The sequence below is a fragment of the Stigmatopora nigra genome, chromosome 14 (genome assembly GCF_051989575.1).
Source record: "Stigmatopora nigra isolate UIUO_SnigA chromosome 14, RoL_Snig_1.1, whole genome shotgun sequence".
NCBI classification, from domain to species: domain Eukaryota; kingdom Metazoa; phylum Chordata; class Actinopteri; order Syngnathiformes; family Syngnathidae; genus Stigmatopora; species Stigmatopora nigra.
This window is the reverse complement of record NC_135521.1, coordinates 12,177,049-12,199,049: the sequence shown is the minus strand read 5'-3', so window position 1 is coordinate 12,199,049 and position 22,001 is coordinate 12,177,049. Positions and strand designations below refer to the sequence as shown.

General features: G+C 39.1%; 1 protein-coding gene across 1 annotated transcript; it reads right to left on the bottom strand.

The window, feature by feature from the left end:
• Nucleotides 1–614: 614 nt before the first annotated feature.
• Nucleotides 615–21,608, bottom strand: gpc4 (glypican 4). Its single transcript, XM_077732954.1, has 9 exons — nucleotides 20,878–21,608; nucleotides 9,489–9,647; nucleotides 4,465–4,862; nucleotides 3,430–3,595; nucleotides 3,189–3,319; nucleotides 2,964–3,110; nucleotides 2,760–2,884; nucleotides 2,164–2,336; nucleotides 615–2,093 (listed from the first exon to the last, which is right to left on the bottom strand). Exons 1-9 carry the CDS (start codon nucleotides 21,032–21,034, stop codon nucleotides 1,882–1,884), a joined length of 1,668 nt encoding a protein of 555 aa, XP_077589080.1. The 5' UTR covers nucleotides 21,035–21,608; the 3' UTR covers nucleotides 615–1,881.
• Between the last annotated feature and the right edge of the window lie 393 nt (nucleotides 21,609–22,001).

Here is a 22,001-nt window from a genome sequence, read left to right as displayed (position 1 = left end):
TTTTTTCTTTTTGGGGGATGGGGGGATTCTTCGCTCAATGCAACCATTCTGCAAGTCATGAAGACTTCCATAAGAACTTGGAAAAATGTTAAGAGATATACTACTATGTTCATATGTCAGCCATATTGAAGTACAGTATTGCCAAATCCAGTTGCAACGCATTATTTTTAATTAAGGCTTCATGGTTTTTGAAACGGATTGCATAGGGATTCCTTCCATGTGTGATTTTCAACAGAAATGTCTCAGTGACTTATTGACAGGACTGTAGACTTGTTTTGAAGACATTTTCATGTGAACTTACAATCAACCTGTCAATTTTAGAGCCAAAAAACAGACAAAATGGTGATGTACAGCACATTTTTTTGTTGCCAGATGTTGAAGGTCCATTAAGATATATGGGGAAAGCCACTTGAAAATGGTAGGATTGCATACGTAAACCCTAAAAGTGTGAATCAAACACTGACTTTTACGTGACAAAGAAAACTGAAAATTTGCCAGTAATGAATTATTTGATGTACAAAGGCTATTTGACCACAATCTTGGAGATGAAATAGAAAATTCAAAAATATCTAATCCTCTTTTTTAGATAACAACAGCGTTGATTAAATTTCCACAACAGAATTCAATTAAATCAATACATTCTTTCTTGACAAATTTCCAATTATGTATGAAAATGATCAAAAAAGCCATGCCATAAATTGCATCAATTGAGTTGAACTTGTGACAAAATGTCATCATTTTAACCACAATTTGAAATGATGTGACCAAACAAACATGAACAGTAGATTTGAAAAGTTGACAAGGATTCCAATTATACTGAAAAAGGCCATATGTTCAACTGCCTAAAACTAGCATTGAAACCCCATTGTAGTACCTAATATATATCTTCATACCAAAAATAGCTATACAAATACAGCACCTCTTCAACATTATTTAAAAACCCTGTAGTAAAACAACCTGTCCTTGATTTCCTTTGACTGAAGCACTCTCTTTTGGTTTTCTAAGTTGAATGTGATCTTTTTCAAAGTCAGATCTTCAGTCGTATACTAAGCTTACAGTACAAAAATCGGGGGGAGGTTTGATAAGGGGGGTACTTGCTTTGCCTTTTTAAAGGGTAACACTGGGAGGGTTCTGCTCCAACAAACACTTTCAACTCCATTATAACTAGATTGCACTAAAATAGCGTGAAATGAGGTATTATGACCTTAGTTAGGCTGTAATATGGTAACTTTTCTTTTTGTGTTTATGAAGTAATGCTGCAGTACTAACAAGATATTCTATCTTTCCAAGGAAAACCAAAAAGAGAGTGCATACATGTGAAAAAACTCTCCATTCCCAGAATTTTATACTGGCTGTTGTAGGGAGGGGGGAATAAAAAAGCATAAAAGAGATTCACAGTTTGCACACAGAGAGGTAATTGATGTTCATAAATGAACACTCAATTTCACTGTTGAAATACAACTACTAAAATCTATATTACTCTCTGATCTCTGTATAATGGAAGGACACCAATAGGTACCATGTGTTATTTTTTTTTTTACATTGAAGAAGGCACACATCGAAGTATGAAATTTGAAATAAGCCGAAATAAGACAAAATATTTTTCCTGAAGTTGCAGACAGAACCTTAGCGTAGCCATAACAAAGTCAAGGTGACTTTCATGGGATGATAATCCGATTGAAGGACACATTTGCCCTCAAAACATGCAAATAATTAAAAGTGAAATCACTGTAATGTTAAAAGAGACCTCCCCCTCTTCCCCCAAATTTAGAACTGTCCGAGGTCCTGAAGGAAGCCTTGTTTCAAAAAGTCTTTCTGACAGTTTTCCCCCTTCGCTCCGTCATTCTCAGTCATTCTCGTCGTCTCACGGCCCAAATACTTTTATCTCAAGTGGGCAGCAAGCAGGGCCAGCCCGCAGAACAATAATGCGGCGCTTCCCCGCAAAGTGACGCCGGCCGATGCTTCTCCATGGACCAGATTAACCCGAGGATCCACCGGAATGGGTGGAGTGGAAAAGTAGATGTCTCGATCCGTTTCGCAGGATGGAGAATCGCAGCCGCTTCCGCTTTCCTCACCTCCGCTGGCTTCCTCGTCTACGAACACAAAGACAAATGAAATCAAATATTTGCCAGTGGCCATCGTAAGAGTTTTTAAAATTCTCACCGTTCTCAATGGAAATATCATTGCCGCTATATGCAGCTTTGAGCCAACTTGTCATTTCCTTCAAAACTGCAATCTGGCTTCGAATCACAGTGTCTGGCTTTGTAATGTCCACATCCACATCTGGGTTGGACCCCTGATTAGCCAAGCCGTTGCCAATGACAACAGCCTCATACCTAAGGGATAAAGTCAATGACATTAGTAAGTAGTAAGGGCATAATGTTATATTTATCAGAATTACAACGCCTAACGTGATCTTTTATTCACGTCATTTTATTTAAAAAAAAATAATGGTATCCATTCAAATATTTGAAACTTTGAAATGTATTGTTTTAGAGTGAAATGTAATAAAATTTGTTAAAATGTACAAGAAAGTACATGAAATTTGTTTTAAAAAACTAGAGTTGAAAACATGGCTGAATTGTAGGCAGAAACTCTTTAGGATTGTTTTTTGAAATATTTGGTATAGGCAGGTTTAAAACACAAACTGTTACAACTTTAAATCAGTCAGTTTTCCATTTTAGCAAGGACCAATATGCCAATGCCCTAAATATGCACATTTCCTGAACCATTGGGCCCATTTTAATGAAATCCTGTACCTGCTTTTTGCTGTTCCATTCCAGCAATCATCCCCAGGTGCAATTCTCTCCCCAGCACAAACAGTGTCTGGCAAAGTTGACCAGAACTTCTTAGCATGTTTCAACTTCTTCTTTACATCGTTGGTCTATTAAAAAAAAGTAAACAAATCAAGGACAGCCTCACAAAACTACATCAAGTTCTCCTTCTATCCACTCACAACTTACCAGTCTATCTAAGCTTGTTCCAGCAGCAGTGGTAGGTCTTGCATCAGGGCTGTAAGGGCGGAAACGTCCAGTGAAGGCTGTCTCCTTGGCGGAACGTTTAGAACGGAATGCCATGCTTGGTTTAGGCTGTCCGCATCCGTGAAATACCTGTCGGCGAAAGAAAAATGTTCATTACGGAGGAATCTGTATTTCTTGTGTGTGTCAAAAACATGGGCAAATACTGACTTTCTGCGAGACTTGCATGCTGTTTTCTTGCATGTTCATAATGGCCTCAGAAATCTTCACATCAATGGGATCCATGACAGACTCAAAATTAAAAGGACCCTCGAGTCTCTCAGCCAAACCAAGCATGGCATCTAAAATAGACAAAAAGGGTAAATTTCCAAGTCAGGAAAAAAAAACTGCAATAATTGGTTATACAAATAATTTCCAATAGGGGGAAGCAAGGTCAAAATCACAGACTTACCAAGAAAGTTGTTCCATTCAGCGTCAAGGTCTGCCTGGTTGGCCAAACATCCTCGCATCACATTAAGACAGTAATTTTGGCAGGGTTTCAGCGCTACTTGGCCCGAGCAGTAGGGACAGTACAACATTTTCATGGCCGCCCGCACACAGTTGGGAGACGCGCTGACCTGCAGTTCAGTTAGAAGACAAACATTCAATGAATAATGTACTGTACTTTCACACTCTTTTACACAACCTTTTTTTTGACAGAACCGTGACATCTACTAATCAAGTACTGTGATTCGTATAGTGTGTATGTTTTTGCCTACGTCTGTATTTATAAATGTTTGCCACTAAGCACGGACTGTGAAAAAGTGTACTTTAATATCTAAGTACTGTTGAAACCAGCTCTCAAAATTATATTCATGAGAGTTTATCATCTAAATATCTACTGTTTTCAACAGTACTTAGATCATAAACAGTACTTAGATAAACAGTACTTAGATATTAAACAGTCCTTAGATATTAAACAGTACTTGGATATTAAACAGTACTTAAATATTAAACAGTACTTAGATATTAAACAGTACTTAGATATTAAACAGTACTTAGATATTGAACAGTACTTAAATATTGAACAGTGCTTAGATATTAAACAGTACTTAGATATTAAACAGTACTTAGATATTAAACAGTACTTAGATATTAAACAGTACTTAGATATTAAACAGTACTTAGATATTAAACAGTACTTAGATATTAAACAGTACTTAGATATTAAACAGTACTTAGATATTAAACAGTACTTAGATATTAAACAGTACTTAGATATTAAACAGTACTTAGATATTAAACAGTACTTAGATATTAAACAGTACTTAGATATTAAACAGTACTTAGATATTAAACAGTACTTAGATATTAAACAGTACTTAGATATTAAAAAGTACTTAGACCGGCGACCAAAAGTCTGAGCACCCGTAAACATATTTTTGATTGTTGGTTTTGAGGCGCATGTTTTTTTTTGCTGTCAAAGGTGCATTGCGTGGACTCTTACCGTAGAGACTTTGTTGACCACCTCGGGCATGAGGTTTAAGCCACGCACAAATGTACGCGCCGCGACAAAAGCGCGCGTCAACTGGATGCGCAGCTTGCGAGGCACGTCACCGAATGGCTGCAGCTGTTCTGTGTGACGGCTCACGCACTCCATGTAGGCATCACTGAATTCATACTGCACGTTGACAAGCCGGAACATCCTCTCCAAGAGGTCAGCCCAAAAGTCTGACAACATGGACTCCAAGTTGACCGCCGCGCTGCCTGACACGTAGTACCGTGTCAGGGACTCGAAGAAGTTCTTGAAGAGCTCGGCATTTTCCACATACATCATCCCGTAGGTTCGCACAAACATGCTATGTAGCGAGACTTCTGCATTCTTCAAAAGTTCCCGGAAAAACTCTGTGGAAGAAAAAGAAAGAGAGGCATATTGATGAAATAACTTTCAGGTTATGTCATTAAAAATATGGAGAAACAGACATTCTGATAAAATATCTTTATCTTAAGCAGATACTAGAAATTGAATTCTTCCAAAGACAAAAAGAGAGTTCTACATCTTTAAGATATGATGTTTTTTTTTTACAGAGTCAGTAGTAACAATTCTGAAATGTTTCATCAACCAAATTGTCCGAAAAGCAAACACATTCCCATAATGTAATACACTGAGTCCCTCTAGTGGTAAGCAAAAGATTGGCTGAATAAATTGTTCTAAATCATTTTAGAGTGAATTTAATCAAATTCAGCTCTATTCATCTAAAAATACAAAAGATTCAAACTTAATGTTTAAGAACTGTTTGTTTTTAAATGTTTAGGAACAACTTTTAAGTGTATAACCATTTAACCCAGCCTTCTTGGTTAATGTTGTTCCTTATAGTGCTACACAAAAAGCCAGGTACGTGTAATAGGTGCATTTTTTGTGAGTCCACTCCAAGTTTTTCAAACAAGCAAAGGAGAGAAAGTAAAAGAATGTTGCTGGCCTTAACACAAAGGATCAAAAACTTGTTTGTCAAATGCACAGTATTGTAAAATGTTTTGCCAAGTAATGCACACAAGCCAGTCAACTGGGTGGGACATCTCACATCAAACTGACCATCAATGGCATTTTCTCTGTTGTCACATTCCACTGATTTTCTTTCTCCTAGTTTCTCTTAGACTGTCCTTCAGAGGCATTTTTTTCAATAGGATTACTGAATAATGAGAACTGTTTCCCCTCCCATATATGGACCTGTGCGCCTTCACCCATCCCAAAATCTCCCTCGCCGCACTGCTTTCACTTCATCAGTTTCTTCAGAGATCTCCCTTCAGTAGACAAGGAACAATGACCTACTTCATCCTAAGGAATGTCCGTCACCCCCCCCCCCCCAATAATCCAGTCCCCCTTACCCCCGACTCTCTTAATCTGAACAAAATGAGAATTCCAGAGTCACTGAAAAATGCGTCGCCTTCAGTCGTGCATGCATGCAGGCGTACGCGTTCAGCCCCCTTTCACTCATCTCTTTTCTATCACTCTAGCCGCGTGCAGACAAAACTTCTGTCCCACTGCAGTTTCTCTGGGTGTCCCATGCCTGCCTTTGAAATGTAAAATTCCCATGCTCTCACAGGAGGAGACACTAAACGTCCCCTGCCACCGGCAAGCATGCGCACGTACCAACGCACGCACACACACAATCATTGAATCACCCCCCCCCCCCACACACACACACACACACACACAATCCCACAAACACGATCACACACACAATCCCACAAACACAACCAAGCACACACACAATCACACAAACACAACCAAACACAATCTCACAAACACAATCACACACACAATCCCACAAACACAACCAAGCACACACACAATCACACAATAACAACCAAACACACAATCCCACAAACACAACCACACACACATATACACACAATCACGCAAACACAACCAAACACACACACAATGACACAAACACAAGCAAACACACACACACACAAACACAACCACACACACAATCACACACACACACAATCACACACACACACACACACACAATCACACAAACAGCCACATGCACACACACATATACACACAATCACACACACGAGGTCCCCTCGTAATGCTGTCACTTCCACTCCAGACTGACACACTAAAAAGAAAAAAAATGGGGATGGGGGGTGAGTGAGGGCAGCATGGGGTGGGTTAAGTTGAGGGCTTTTTTAACTCCAAATCCCTGCTGTGTTGCCAAGGATACCGGAAACACCGCAGCCCCCAAATCACACGCACACATAGTAGACGGCAAGAAACCAAGTGCTACTCTTCATTAATAAAGATTGACCCCCCAACCGTGGAATGTTATAGTACCAACAAGTTTCAAGTCAGTCAAAAAAGAATTGATGGATGTGAAAAGGGAGAAAGACAAGCAAGCGGCTGTTCTTGCCAAAGACCACAAACAAATAACAGGCACAATGATAATGAGACATAGATATTTTTCATTATACTTTAGTCTTGTTTATATAAAGATTTTCTTTTCAAGTTTCACTTCTATATATTTTTTATCATTCTCTATATTTTATTTATTCCACTATTTCATATTGCAATTCATAGCCTTGAAGTAGCAATGTTGAAAAATGTAGAAAGCAAATGTCCAAATCGAGCCTATTTTGACAATTCCAATACACATGGTTTTTATAGCCCTAAATTCTAAGTCATGATTTGAATTGGTTACAGCATGAAGGAAGCAGAATTCCTCCCACTCCACCCTCCAACTTCCTCCCAAGTCCACCCCCACCTATTTTACTTTAAAGACCGCTCCTCCCAATCCCAACCCAAGTCGTAATTGCACCCCTATTTGTGCCAATTAGTTCTTGCTCCTCACTCTTTTCTCATGGGATGCGATTTGTCCACTCCTGCTGCTAGATTTCTAGGGACGGGTGTCTCTGATGAGAAGCCTTAATCCACGTTTTTGAATTCCACATGTAAGCCTGCACTGCTGGACAGGGTCAGCGTATTAAGACAGACAGACAGGCCCGAGATCGTGGCAAAGCGGCTAGAACTATTTCTGCCTCCTAATTGGCCGTGACTTCTTGCTCCAGGCCTAGGGTGAGAGCGTGTCTAATCACATACTCCACTTCCTGAGTTTGGAAGTCTGGAAATGCATGTAGTCATGTGTGTTTTTTTTTTTTAAAATCATTATTTATGGCTGAACGGTGTTTATGCATTTATGCAAAGCAGTTACTACTCATTGACTACAATACAAAAGATGTATGTTTAATCCAGTGGTGTTTGTTTCAAGTGGAGAACATGGATGCCCTCTAATGGTACTCTATTTTCATTCATTCATGATGCCACGAGGGTCGCTGGGGTGCTGGAGCTGTTCAATGACTGACAAAAATTCCAATTCATCAAAATCAGAGGTACCACTGTATTACTCTTTTAGAAACTCACCAGGCTGTAACAGGGTTTAGGTCATTAATTTGCCACATTTTCCAATAGAACACTTTGGCCAACTAACTCATTGTCTACCATGGACAGCGCTAGTAATCATTATTAATGAACCTATCAATGTCTATCCCATTTTGAGTAAGAGGGATGGCGGTAAAGATTGACTGCCAGCTTGTCCTGGTCAAAATGTATTAGACTAATACTGTTGAAAATGGCAGCCAATGAGTTAATCTTTTTGACAAAGATCTAATACTAGAAGAAGCACTTTATTAGTCAGCTCCTGAGTGTCGTGGTGTGTAACAAGTAAATAATGGGACAGCAACATGAACATGTCAACATAAGCAGTTAGAGGTGTCAAATGGAGCAAGTGGAAAAAAAAACAGCAGGCCTTTGTAAAGAGATCCCACATCTAACAGTTTGAATTGAGCCGCCCGCAAGCTTCCTGCAGTCATAGGGGGCACAAAAGGTGAATGAAAAGCAGGTTACAATTTCACTCTCAGCTCTGAGCTGGCGCTGACCCCTCCAAGATAACTACATGACTTGAAAAACGGATCATATAACTTGCAGGATTCCACAATGATGTAATGATTACCATATATAGACATATTTGAATCATGGGATTTTAGTGTTTAACACGACTGCTAAAAACATTTGCAGTAGCATGTACTTTATATGTTAGTACATTTTCCGTCAGAGCATTTTTGTTTGAGAATGGGAATGTTTATTTTATTATTCCAACATATTTAATTTGATGTTAAAACCTTGAGTTTGACACCTGTACTATAGAATGATTAGAGAATATCTAATGACATGTGTAAGTAAAAAAAACACACTGAAAAGTCAAGAAAAAATGAAAAATACAAATACGTAGAGAGAAAAGAAAGGTCTGAGTGGGATGACAGGGAATGTCATGAGAGGCATGAGATGGGACAAAGGGGCAGGAAAAAGGAGAAAGCGAGGGGCGGGATAGTGTGAGCTGCCACTACATTCCGACACGTCACATTCCAGTTCACATCTGGCTGCAATACACACTCACCCTGTTACTGACAATCCTTGACTCTCTTTTGTAGACCCAAAACATGTAAAGAAAGGTCTGCGACTTCCATATGCACAGGCCCGCACGTACAAGAATGGTGTCCCACATGCACAAACAAACCCAATGACCTTCTCTTATCTTTTTACCAGGAATAAATCCATGAAAACGGCAGTATATGATAGGTCAGAGGAGTTAAAAGTTATGCCACTTCCTCTGTGATTCCGCTCCATTGCCTGTTCCCATGTGCTTCCGCAATATATAAGTGAAATCTGATCCCACTATTTACTGGCGTACACACATGTGAGCATGCACTGAGGAAAAGGAAGCACAAATCTGGAGATGTGTGTGGTCTTTCTAGAGAAAGAAAGCCAGTAGAGGGGGCGAGAGAGGGCACTGAGATGTTGAGAGACAGGTGGACTGACCGGCTAGTGGATATAGACCGACTGTCTCCGCTTAGGGGGGTAATGTAATGGCAGGTGGGAGTGTCTGTCAAAAATGGTGTGTGCCAAATAGTGTGACGAAACTTTATGACCAAATAGATGGTGTTTGTGTTAGTTGGTTTGCTTACTGTCAAAGTGCTCATGCCTCTGTCGAAAGGTGGACTGCAGATTGGTGCTGAGTCTGGAGACAGGGGCTTTGATATCGTAACGACTTTGCTGACTCAGCTTCTCTTCCATTTCTACAGTGCAGCAGGAGAAACCTTGCGGACATACTTTCAGTGATGCTCCTGGAAAAGAGAAAACAGAAAATGTAAATGTTGGATGTTAAGTGAGAAAAAAAAGGAGTTACATTTCAGGTTTTGTGTGTGTTTCTCATACAAAATTGGTATACTTGGTAAATATATGATTTTTAAAGAGTTTTATTGGTAGTATTGGAACGAAATAGGGCTAATAGTTGTCAAATCTCTCACTTCTGGAATCACTCGATTTTTGTAAGTAGAGGTACCACTGTATTTTGTGTTTGCAACTGGGTTAATGTTTCCTTTTCAATAAACATGGATCCTTTCAGGCCTTGTATGGTGGTGTGTTTAGTTTTCCCCTAAGTCGAGGTGCATGCAAACTTTTTTCTAAGGTCATACAGCCAAGTTCTCAGTCTAAACACTAGGGGCACCATCCAAATTGGTTAAAAACACTTTGAGATTATTCACAGTCATAAATAAATCAAATGTTTAGAACAGAATGATACACTCTGGCACCATGACCTGCTTTTCTCTGTCTATACAGTACAAGTCTCTAGTACTCCAACCGTTGACCATCCAACTAGGCCCTGCTCATGTACACGTGCATGTGAGCAGCCTCAGCTTAAATATATTAACACATCACATCACTGCTCAACACATGGCTCTTTGTACAAGCATGATTGGAGGCACTGGGACCAAGGGCTACACACACTCTCAACTTTTAGGTCTAACAGACATCCAATTGGCCACCCCCCACCCTTCAGCAGGAGCCACACCGCACAGCACTCAGAAGGGCTATATCCACATGGAAAATAGCCCTAGTTACCAAAGTACACAAATAAAGTGAGATGGTCGATATTTCACAGGAATGTCTGTACAAGTGTTGCATTGTTAACTCACAGATTCACATCTTTAAAAAAACTCAAGGTTCTTAGTTCGGGCATATTATGAAAGTATCTTTCTTGTCTTAAAAACACCAAAAAAAATAAGATTGAGGTACAAGACACTGAGTACCAGTAGAAAAGTCAACAACAGGCTGGACTATCAGAGTTACTTATTTACCAGCGAGCTTTGCCAATCATTTTCCTGCACATTCCTTGACATGAATAGTCTTTGTGTGCATGTTGGGTGGACTGAATCTTCCTTTAAGGGGCCTCTCAAAGATGAAACAAGACACAGAGGCTAAACCTTGTTGGGATGTCATTCTGAAGAGGAAAATAGCCATTTATGGTGCTCAAAACAAGAGAACAGCACCTTGTAAACAATCGTGACTGCGCGCCATGGCATTCATCAGCACTCCACCACTTTTCTGGCTTCCTTTTGTAGGGTAACCACCATTCCCTTTAAATGGCTCATAAAATAAGACACTTCCCTTTGACATTGTTCTGCCCCAAATGCTTTTTCCCCAGAAGAATGATGGCGGGGGAGGTGAAAACGCCTCACGGACAAAAAACAGATTAGACACCTTGCCGCCCTCCTTGCCTGCCATCATGTGCTCCCGAACCAGACAGACATCAGGATGCAGCCCCCCACCCAACGCTTGCATGCCCTACGCCTTTGGCCACCATCACCCTCTAGGCTTAACCAGCGAGGTCAAGGGTTAACAGCCACTCCTCTGAGAGAGGTCCTGTCCTCTGACCACCCCCTTGTCTACCAGCCGGTACATCCACCACACATAGTAACATAGAGCCTAAACCTCAGTCATCCAATAATAATGCCACTAACACACATCCACCCAGACATACTGGCAATTAAGAGTCGTAAAAGTCGCAGACACAAGCAAAAAAAGTATAAATAGAAAGGCCAAGTGGTCAATTCTCTCTATCTGAAGTCATGAAAGACCCATGGGGATTATTTCTGTACTTTCTTGAACTCAAGACATTGCTCAAATCTATTAGCAGAGCTGTAAAGGAAACCATGGGATAAGTGCACATTGCACGACTGTTTGCTTGCTTCTATTGTAATTGGAACCCTGCGGTTGTCAGGGCTTCCACACAGTCGACAACATTTGTAAATAATGAACTGAACTTTGGCCAGAGATTATGTACATACTGATTAAACTTCAGATGACTACTATTTTGCAATGTAAAACCATTAAGGCATGCTACAGCGTGCCGTTATTCATTTTCATTTTCTCCGTCTACAAAAGGACTAATGAAAGGCAGCACCAAACACTCTCATGACATGCAAAACAAAGACAAACATAAGACCCTGCTTCACTTAACATGCAAAGAACAGATCAGACTGTATCCGCATTGTTGTAAATTTGCACGCCTTACAGACGTAACATTCCTTTCTTGTTTACACTTGACTGCTTAGTAAATAATCCCCAGATATTGAAGTGAAGGTCTGCAAGATTCTTCGTATCAAAGCCTTGATATAAACATTCCAGATCTCAATTTTAATTATTAAAATATCCACTAGCACCACATATACAGACATCTAGGTCCAACTAGTGACATATTTATACAGTGGAGCCTCGGTTTTCAGATGTCCCAGACTTCCGTGGACATCATTGAATTTTCACATTAGTGCACCTATACTCACTCACTTCTGCAGTAGTGTCATATACACAAATGAGTTTTCAGAACATTGTTAAAAAAACAAATGTTACAACTGCCACAGTGATGACATTCACGGACTGTGGTCATCTGAGCTCTAAAGCAGGCAACACCCTTACCTAGATGGCTTTTATCTTACACCCTCCATATACTAATTCCTAAATGGGTATAATAAGAATCGAGGGTGAATCACCAAAAAGGAGATTACATTTTATAAGCTTTATTAGACACAGCAGTGAGCATATGAAGATAATGAGAGCAAGGCAATGTATCCACCTACAATGTCAACACATGATCCACTTAAAAAGATAATGTGATGAAAAGTTTTAGAGCCAAATGTCAAAACCAATAATGAGTTTCAGTCCAACTCCCTGAAGAGGTCCAGAAGCACAAGACTATGTTGGAACTGTGCCCCACAATCTATCTTAATTAGTTTTTCTGGTCAATGTTTGTCCCATATTTTATGGGACTGACTAATATATACTGACGATCTGCTATTGTAATAGTTGGCTCACAGTAGTTTATTTAATTTTAAGGTATAAAATATTTTATCTGACATTAAATCATCTGGATGACTTGTATGAGCAAGAAATTCCAAAGATGTGGCTTTTGCCCTTCCAGCTGTCCCATGACTTTATTCATTATTAGTTAAAGCGTATCAACAATCAAGCAAAGTGGGAACCTTTAAATTTCATGCTTAAATGTAAACAACTTTATCTCTGTCCTCTCACACAGTGGATCATTGACAATTAAATTAAAAGTGTTTGAGAGACACTGGCTTAGATATTTTGACATAGTTTGACTCCAAATAGAAATAAGTGTTGATGGAAAAGCTCTGTAAAGAAACATATTACATGAACTAAAAAAAAGCAGGAAGTTGTGCATTCACTTTAAGTAGACATGTCTGGATAGAATAGATTTAAAATTGAAGCCAAAGACATGGTTTGTGGAGGCGACAATATAAATTGAGGATTACCACTTTTTAACAACTGCCTTGAAAACATTCAAGTGCCAATTTTTTTAATGATTCCATCTGTGAATCCTTCCACTAAAACATTCTGTGAAAATATCAATTTTTATTTATTGACATTTTTCCTTTCACCCAAATAAATAGACATTCTTAAGTTGTTACCAGAGTCCATTACCGATTACTAAACCAGTTGGGGCCTCTGGCCAATTAAAATTCTCCACTTGTGAGTGTTCCAAAATGCTGTCATCCATGAACATTTACCCAGAAGCGCCTGGGGAGATTCCACAACATCACAGCAGCCTCTCATTCCATTTCCCTCTCCTGTCCTGAGCCGGCATCTCCAGCTTTGTCTCTGGAGACAAAAGCTCCCTGCCTGCACCACTTCCCAGGTCACTGCTTTGTCAGGGTTTCAACTTGCTCCCACATTTGCCTGAGAGCATTTACAAATCAGTAAGAAAAAAAGGTCTACCACTGTTCTGTGTTGCCACTCTCAAAAACGCCCCACAGTTGACCATTGAAATATTCTTTAGAAGATGTCTGACCTCTATGTGCAAACAGCATGAGACAAATGTAACTCCTCAGTGTAGAATTGTCTATAACTTGAAAGCTTTGACATTTCCATGTTATTCTTACTCATACTATATATGAATGGATATGGTAGATATGATTCCTAGGTTTCAAACTGATTTTTTTTGAACAGACAGTGCTAAACAAACAAATGCGTTAATGATTAGTAAAAGATAAAGATTTACAGGTCATCCCTTATACTGGTTACATGATAAATGCCTCCCACACTGAAAAAAAGAATCAATGAGTTCCATGCATAAGACAACATTGCCTAACAAACTGTACTTTCTGTCCTTTGGGCAATAAGTACCACATCTGAGACTTGTATACACAGGCTTTGCAAAAATATGAATGATTAATGCAGGTGCTGGTGCATGTATTTTTTTTAAAAATTGATTAAGCCATAAGTTTGTATGTTTGGAGGTCTTTCATGTTTGTTCTACAATATCACCTTCGGGCTATCAGCATGCTTATGGCATGTATGCAACAACAAAAAAGTGTTTGCATGAGTCAGGATTCTGTACAATGGAACCCTTGTTAGATAAAGATTCAGCTTGGTATTTTGCAATCAAGAAAATCAAGGTGACATCACTATCACTCTATTTAGGCCATGCAAGAACAATGTGCCCAAAGGGCATGTAATATAGAGTCAGAATCTTCTAAATTGTAAGAACTTTTAGACAAGGCGTAATACAAAATACTTCAAATCTCATGCGTGGAATATATTTACAATATCCTAAACAAGGTGCTATCTACCAGATGTTAAAGTAGTACATGGCCAAGCAAAATGCTCCAGGCAAAAGGGGGTCAGGTAAAAGATTAGGTTTCTGTACGCTGGGTAACACAAAGAGGCAACAAAGATTCTAATATACCTGTTGGGTTTTACGACATTGGACACCAGTTGAAGTGACAGTCAAAGAAAGTAGAAAGTCTAACCCTAAACAATACATTGGGTGTTATGGACTTTAGTCAAGAATTGTACAGCATTTTCGGAATTTTGTCCATTTTGTCTATTTGCATCTAAGCTTGTTGATAATAATTCAAGTCCTGGCGGGACAACTAGAGCTCCCACTAAACACATTTGTCTGCCAACACATATCACACCAAAAATGCACTGACCGAATGATTTGCAACCTCAGAGCCATCGTTAAACACAAAAATCTTTCATGTGTGCGCTTCTTTTGCCTGAAGCCAGCAGGAAGCCTGCCATTGTTTCCATCATGTTTTACTTTTCAGTTTTGCTCTAAACATGGCATCACATCATGAGTCAAATTCACAAAATGTTAAGCAGCCAAGAACCCGCCTCAGGTTTTTTTTTTTTTTTGGGGCGGTTGCTTTTTGGACAATTTAAAATGAATGAAAACCTCCTGTTCTTTCCTTAAATGTTAGAATTGTATATTTAAATTCATCTACACAGAAGAATGAGGAGAATACATGGAAACCGACTTAAATTTCAGTTATCAAACATAAGCAACGGTCTCATCAGAGAGTGATTTTTTTTGTAGGACTTTGGAGTAATTAGCAAGGATTACAGCTTGTCTGGCTCCGAACCAGCAGTAGATTTCAACCCAAACACCCAAGCAAGAACTTGGCTCCACTCTCCTTTTCTTTCAATTTCTATGGACCTCGACCAAATGCACAAATCCCTAACAATGCAAGAGCTGCTTTGATTAAAACAGATTTAACTTTTTATCATCTGTTCCTTCTCATACAGTTTACACCAATGACATGACAAACGTGAGGGGAATTGTCTAACCAATATGTTCTCACTCTAGCCCACAATTTCATATCCGACCATAGAGTATTGGCAGAACATCACTACTAGTGAAAGGATCTACACAAGGGATATGCTCATAAACCACCAATAGACAAGATCTATTTCTATTCCAAGCATTTTATTTGGGAAAAGGGCTTCAAGAACAACAAGTCAAATAGATGGTTAACGCCCAATAGTCTTTAAGAAACACTTGAATATCATGGATCAAATTTAGACTTTGAGACAGTCTGAAATGGGGGGCGGGGTTCACAACAACAAACGGGGGTGCAAGAGAGGTTTTTGGAACTGCAAGGAGCGCCATCTTAAAGTCCTGGCAATGAGGTTTGGAGATTAATTTCCCAGCAATTCGTAAAGTACGGGAGAAAACAAAACCCCAAGGACACCGTATCTGCAACTCACTCTGACCTGAATAATATTACAGCTTGGTATTACATTCTCTCAACTAAACAACTGATATTAAAAGCTTGAGCAAGTTGTAAAAAAAAGTACACAGTAGGCCTAATAGCAGAACAAAGCGCTGTAAAAACTTCAGCTAAACAACGAATAATCGTTTTAATTGATTAAAGTATGTTATATTAAAAAAAAGTTATAAACTAAATTAGTCAACAATTAGTTATGATATGAATATTTTTGGAGTATTGTTTTTGGTCACAAGGTCGGATCCGATCCAGCAGTTGCATGTTTTTTCTGTACCATGGTGCAACTAATGACAGTAACAGATGATTGTGTGCTGTCATATACAAAGTCTTCTTCATTTTAATACAAACAAAGTAACTTACCAATTACTGGTTACATTACAGTTTGCATTTTACTGGTTTAAAAATATGACACATCAGCCCCTAAAACTACCACAACAATTAATACATACACAAGTGCATATTACACTGGGGACAATATGGTATGTGCATATGTGCTTTTTGTCTGCTGCCTATATTCCCGAGTCTCAAGGACACTAAGATCAACTTCCCTTGGTCCAAACTTTTTCCTGTCAGTCAAATACCCCACTCTTTTTCTCCACATGCCTTGGTCAATTCCTCCGGAACGCTTTGTTATCGAGTGCTCCCAGCTCTGGGGTTCCCAGAGTGTGGGTCTTGGTGGTCCGGTGTGGAATGTGTTGGGGTGGGGGGTAGGCAGACTAGAATATAAGGGGGTGCTCAATTGTTCCCACACGCAGTATCGACCCCCCACTGATCTCTTGCTCACTTGGCCATTTGTAGAGGTATTGGCTAAAGCAAAAAGATGCAGGGATGGAATAGCAGGCCTTTAGTGGATAAACTACTCTTGAACCGAGACTCCACACAGAGAATAATAAATGAGTTTGAGAAGGGAAACTTAAATGATGACTTTTTCAAAACCAGGAATAACAATGACACATAAATGTTGGCATTTTCAAACAAATTCAAGGGAAGACTTTTCCTGGATACTGATTTGCTGTATTGTTCTGGGTTAGTGATAAGTACTTGCTAGCATCCGGAGAACCACTGATGTCTGAGCTGCCCTGCTGTGTTCACAGGAAGCTGATAAGAGGGGAGAGACAGAGTGGAGCTGACAGGCACGTGTAGTAGGACTCCCACCCTCCTTTTAGATGGCCGAAGTCAAAGCCAGGTTCCCCCCTTTGCACCTTAGGTTCGTGAGACCTTGGCCTCATGATATCTAAACTTAGTTATTATCCTTAGGGCTCAGCAAGTAGTAACAGGGGAGATGTCAAATTTCAAGGGCCAAACGCGACAGGATTCATCCCATGATGACTGCCAGCGAATAGGAGACCAGTCCAGAGGGGGCCCTTCAAGCAAGTAACCACAATCTTTTTAATGATGTGTCTGTCAACACCTTTTTAGGACACTGTTACCTGGAGGATATGAAGATTCTAAATTCATTATTGGGGTGCTTTGTCACAGTTTGAGTCACACCCTATAGAAAAATCTCAAAAGGTCAACTTTTTTTTAGCCACTCTTTGGAATGTGCAACCTTTAAAATCAAAATAAATGGGCGAAAAAGGTTAATTTGGTCGCTCAACACTTAAAATATGTAAATGACATGACCTAAACAAACTATATAAATAAGAAAAGGCATTAGATATGAATGCAAAACCAAGTGTGGCACCTACAACTCATGAATAAACATGAAGTGTGGTTCAACTTAAAACACAGAAGGCCGTTTGGATTTAATGGGATTGACCTTGAGCACATACAAAACATTTATCTGGTTGTTTAATAGTTAATTATCACTGGAGTTAAAATACTAGGCCACAGTCCTTCAGAGGTGGGCCAGTTATATACTGACCTTTAGATAATAAAAGTCGTGGGAGGCTTTGTGTACACTAAGTTCCTTCACAGGTATTTAGAGGCACTGCATTACAAGGTTTTGACATTGAAGCCCATGTACAGAAACTTCAGACATTATGCAATGTACTGATTAACAGTAAGGACTGATTCTCCCTCTGTTGTTGCCGCGTAACTTAAACATTACATCAAGCCTTGGGGCAACATAATGTTTTCCTTCTTTCTTTATAGTTGATTCCAAAGAAAAAAAATATCAGCATATTGCTCAAACTAGAAAAACTGCTTTAAGGAAACTAAACTGTTCATGACATAGCAAAGGGTCCTCACATTAGTACCATGAGTTACAGTTTCATGGTCGTCCACAATTTATACTTCAAAGAAACAAGGCAAATGAAAAGGTAATGACCTTTTGTCACTTTTAATGAGTAACCTGACAGGCTTCAAATTTATGACAGGAGTCTTACACACTTTGAATTTAAGAGAAGTGGCTTAAATAAATCACCACATTCTGTAGTTAGTAAGAAATTAGGCTTTGGATGGAGAAAGAGGAATGACACTGATTCAATGTGATCGACAAGGAATTCAAAATTCCAGCCTGCTGTTACTGTCCATCACTTAATTTGCTCTCCACTGAAGCAATCGGGGTTTCCATTTCACTTTTACTGCATTACAACATCTTTATTGTACCTCGTCGGGACTCAACAAAGCCCCTAAAGTAACATTAACAGTAACAAACATCCCCACTGGTGTGTCGTGCCAACAATAACACAAGATGTCCATAGTTGTAACAAGCAGGTTTCTGAATTCTGTGTCTGTTTTAAGAGTCATATTCCAGCAGTTTGATTTACAATCAGTGTAGGAGTGCCAGTAAATATTTCAAGAAGTACTTATCAAGCACCTGGCAAACATGTAGTCTATCCAAATAAATACAAGCTGTTATTCAAGAATAACGGTTTAAACTTGGGTTGGGATCTTAACATACTGCACTGTTAACTGTGACCTTTAGCAAATGTGATTGGACAAATGTCAAACATGGACGATCTTCGCCCCCAGGTTTAACTATATTAGAGATTTTAAGAGTAGTTCTTTTGAAGAAGTTTGCAGCCACTCCCAACTCGCTCTAACGTCTAAGAACCTTGAGACATGAATGTATGAATTATCTCAGTCACCATCTATGACAAAGGGAACTCATTGAGACTGTTGGCCCAGACGTACACACAACAAAAATCTATTGTAAGGGAAAAACACGGGTATGGCTCACAAACCTGTCCAATAAATCTGGCTTTGTAAGGATTTTTGTTTCCAATAGCATGAAACAAAATTAAAAGTGACCAACACTGAGAAATGTCATGGAATTCAGCAATCACTTATTTGACAATTCCACCCAATTTTAATCCTAATGACTAAAATCTACAGTACTTACCCTTCATAATGATCTCATTTGTAATAAAGTAAATTGCCAGTTGCTTTGGAATTTGTTTATAACACTGTTCGTAGGGATTGTGCAAAGTACAGTAAATGTTGATGCCCTTTGTTCAGGGCCAAGAAGAGATGATACAGTTAATGAAAAACACTAGCAAATCAATTGTTGACACCAGAATGACACTGCTATTCTTTAGTTGACAAACTTTCTAAGTAAGGAATTTGCAAAACTGGAAATCAAATTGAACTGAAACAAAATCAAGTCTGGGTATGTGTGCATATTCAGTTAACGACCATAAAAAGGAAATGAGAGAAGGGAGGGATTTGAAGTATGCGGGGCACAGTGGAATTTCAAACCCCAACTTTGCTCCCCCACCCCAGACCTCACTGTAAAAGTCACCCCCATTTGTTTCCATTACTATGGTTTAACTCACAATTACCTATGCCAAGGGGATTTGTTCTTACCAGGCTTAAATTGTTTGTCTAACGTGATAAAAAAAGCTATCTGAAGTTCCTGAGAAGCAATGTCTGTTGTCAAATTTGACAAGTAAAGGGAAAGGCTGTTTATCAAACTTTGCACAAGGCTTTTCACTTTATCAATGTATTATTGATCAGCATTGCTTTGTAGATAATATACACCAAGACGTCATACTATACTTTGAAAACACTCTTTAACCAAGACTGACAGTCCGGAAAACCTTTCCTCACTACCTGCCGACTTGGGAGTTTTACAAGGAAGCTTGAAAATAAACACAGACTGGATTTTTTCAGTGAGGAGCACAGCGTGTGACTTGATTATACCTTTCCATTGTTATGAATAACTTTCAAGTATTTCCTAAATGAATGGTCTATTACTGGTTTGCGGCAATAAAGTGTTGCCACCTGCCAACCTGGACAAAATGTCTCAAAATTGGCCTATGTTTTCTGTGGGTTTTCCCTGGGTACCGGAGGGTCTGAGACTGGCTGGCAACAAATTCAGGCTGTGCAGGCCAGCCCCCCTGTGATCCTTGTGAGGAAAAGCGTTATCTAAAATCAATTAATTAAGTTTAAAGTGTTAATGGGGGCCATAATCATTGTATTTCTGTTTTAATTCATTTTAATTTTATACATTTTCTTTAACAAATGTATTCATTAGAAAATGTATAAACATGACATTTAAAGACACAATGTTTATATATTTATACATACGTACATATATATATATATACACAGACAAATATTTATAATTGACTGGCAAACACATAGTATGTTGACATAAATTTTGGGTCATTTCCAAGTTAATATTGTGGCCTGTGTGTATGTACTGTTGTACATATTTAGTGTTAATAATAATAATTAGCTAGTACCTAATAGTTACCCAACATGTGATTTACATAAGTGGACAAAAGGTCTTCGTGGATTGAGCTTTTTTTTATTACCATCAATCACTGGCTCTATGAAGGATTATAAAATGTTGATTTTTTTAAATGAATGATGAAGTCTTACGTATATGCACCAGAATAAAATCATTTTTGTCACCTGAAAGAAATACAGAAGATTTTACCTTGTTCATTTATCTTTGCTCATTATAATTTACCCACTGGCCCACCAGAAGATCTCTGGGGGCCAATACCGGGCCTCGCGCCCTATGTTTACAACCCCCTCTCTAAATTAACATGTATAGATCATTGCTCAGGAAAGTGAAACACTTCAAATTTACCGTTCACTCCTTTGTTGGGAACATCGTTGACGTTGAAGCCTTTGGAACTGTAAGCAGCTCGAACATCGTTGCAGTTTTTCGACTTTTGCTCCGCCGTGGCCGACATACAAAACACGACCAGCGTGTTAAACACACACAGCAACAGCAGCGTCTTCATTTTGTATCTACTTCAAACTGAAAAAAAACTAAATCAAGTGATCAATTCGCTGAGTGCAAAACGTAAAAAAGCGTCCACAAATGCAATCTAAATGGAAGTGAAGCCAATGTTCCTCATGGAGACGCGTTGCTTTTTCCTTCGGCAAAAAAAACAGGCACTTCATTCACTCCAAAAAAGTCAGGGAGCAAAAAAAAGAAAAGAAAAAAAATCACAGAAAAATCGCAGCCTAAATTATTCCCTGGAACACAACGTGTTTAATAAAACTGTCAAATTCCAAAACTCGACTCTATAAAATAAAAACACGATGACGTTTGAGAAGTTTTAAAACTTTTTGGGGGATTTCGGATAAGTATCCCAAAAATCTAGGTCCTGATCTTCGACGACAATAGTAACCACAATCGGGGAGTTGACGACGACAAAAAAGTCTTGATAATTTGTTTGTTTTCTGTTGTTTTTTTACCGCAGTTTCTGATGATCGGCTCAGTGGAGTATAAAATCGCCCTACTGCGATCCAGATGCAGGGTGAAGGCGCTGGTAGGCACCCAGGAGAGAGTGGAGAAGTTCCGGGGACAAAGAGGGTGGAGAGGAGGAACACCAGGGATGGATTTTGGGAGCAGGAGTGCCTGGATTTTTCTTGGGTGGACTTGAATCAAGATCCTGGTCGCCAGCATTACAAAACACTTCACTTATCACTAAGAAACCGTTTACAACTCCAAAAGTCTTAAATCATACATCACTGAAGACCTTTTTGATTTCCATATCTATTGTTCCAGATGGATGACTGTTAGAAATACATACAATAAACCAGGGGTTTTCCTAGATCAGATCAGGGCAGATGTGGTTCTTTTCTGATCATTTCTTCAGGGACTTTTCTGACTCAGAATCTCCTCTTTTCAAGTACAGGATTTTTTTGGGGTATTTATTGTTCTCAGTGTTTTTTGTTGAAAGACATCTATCATGCATTTGA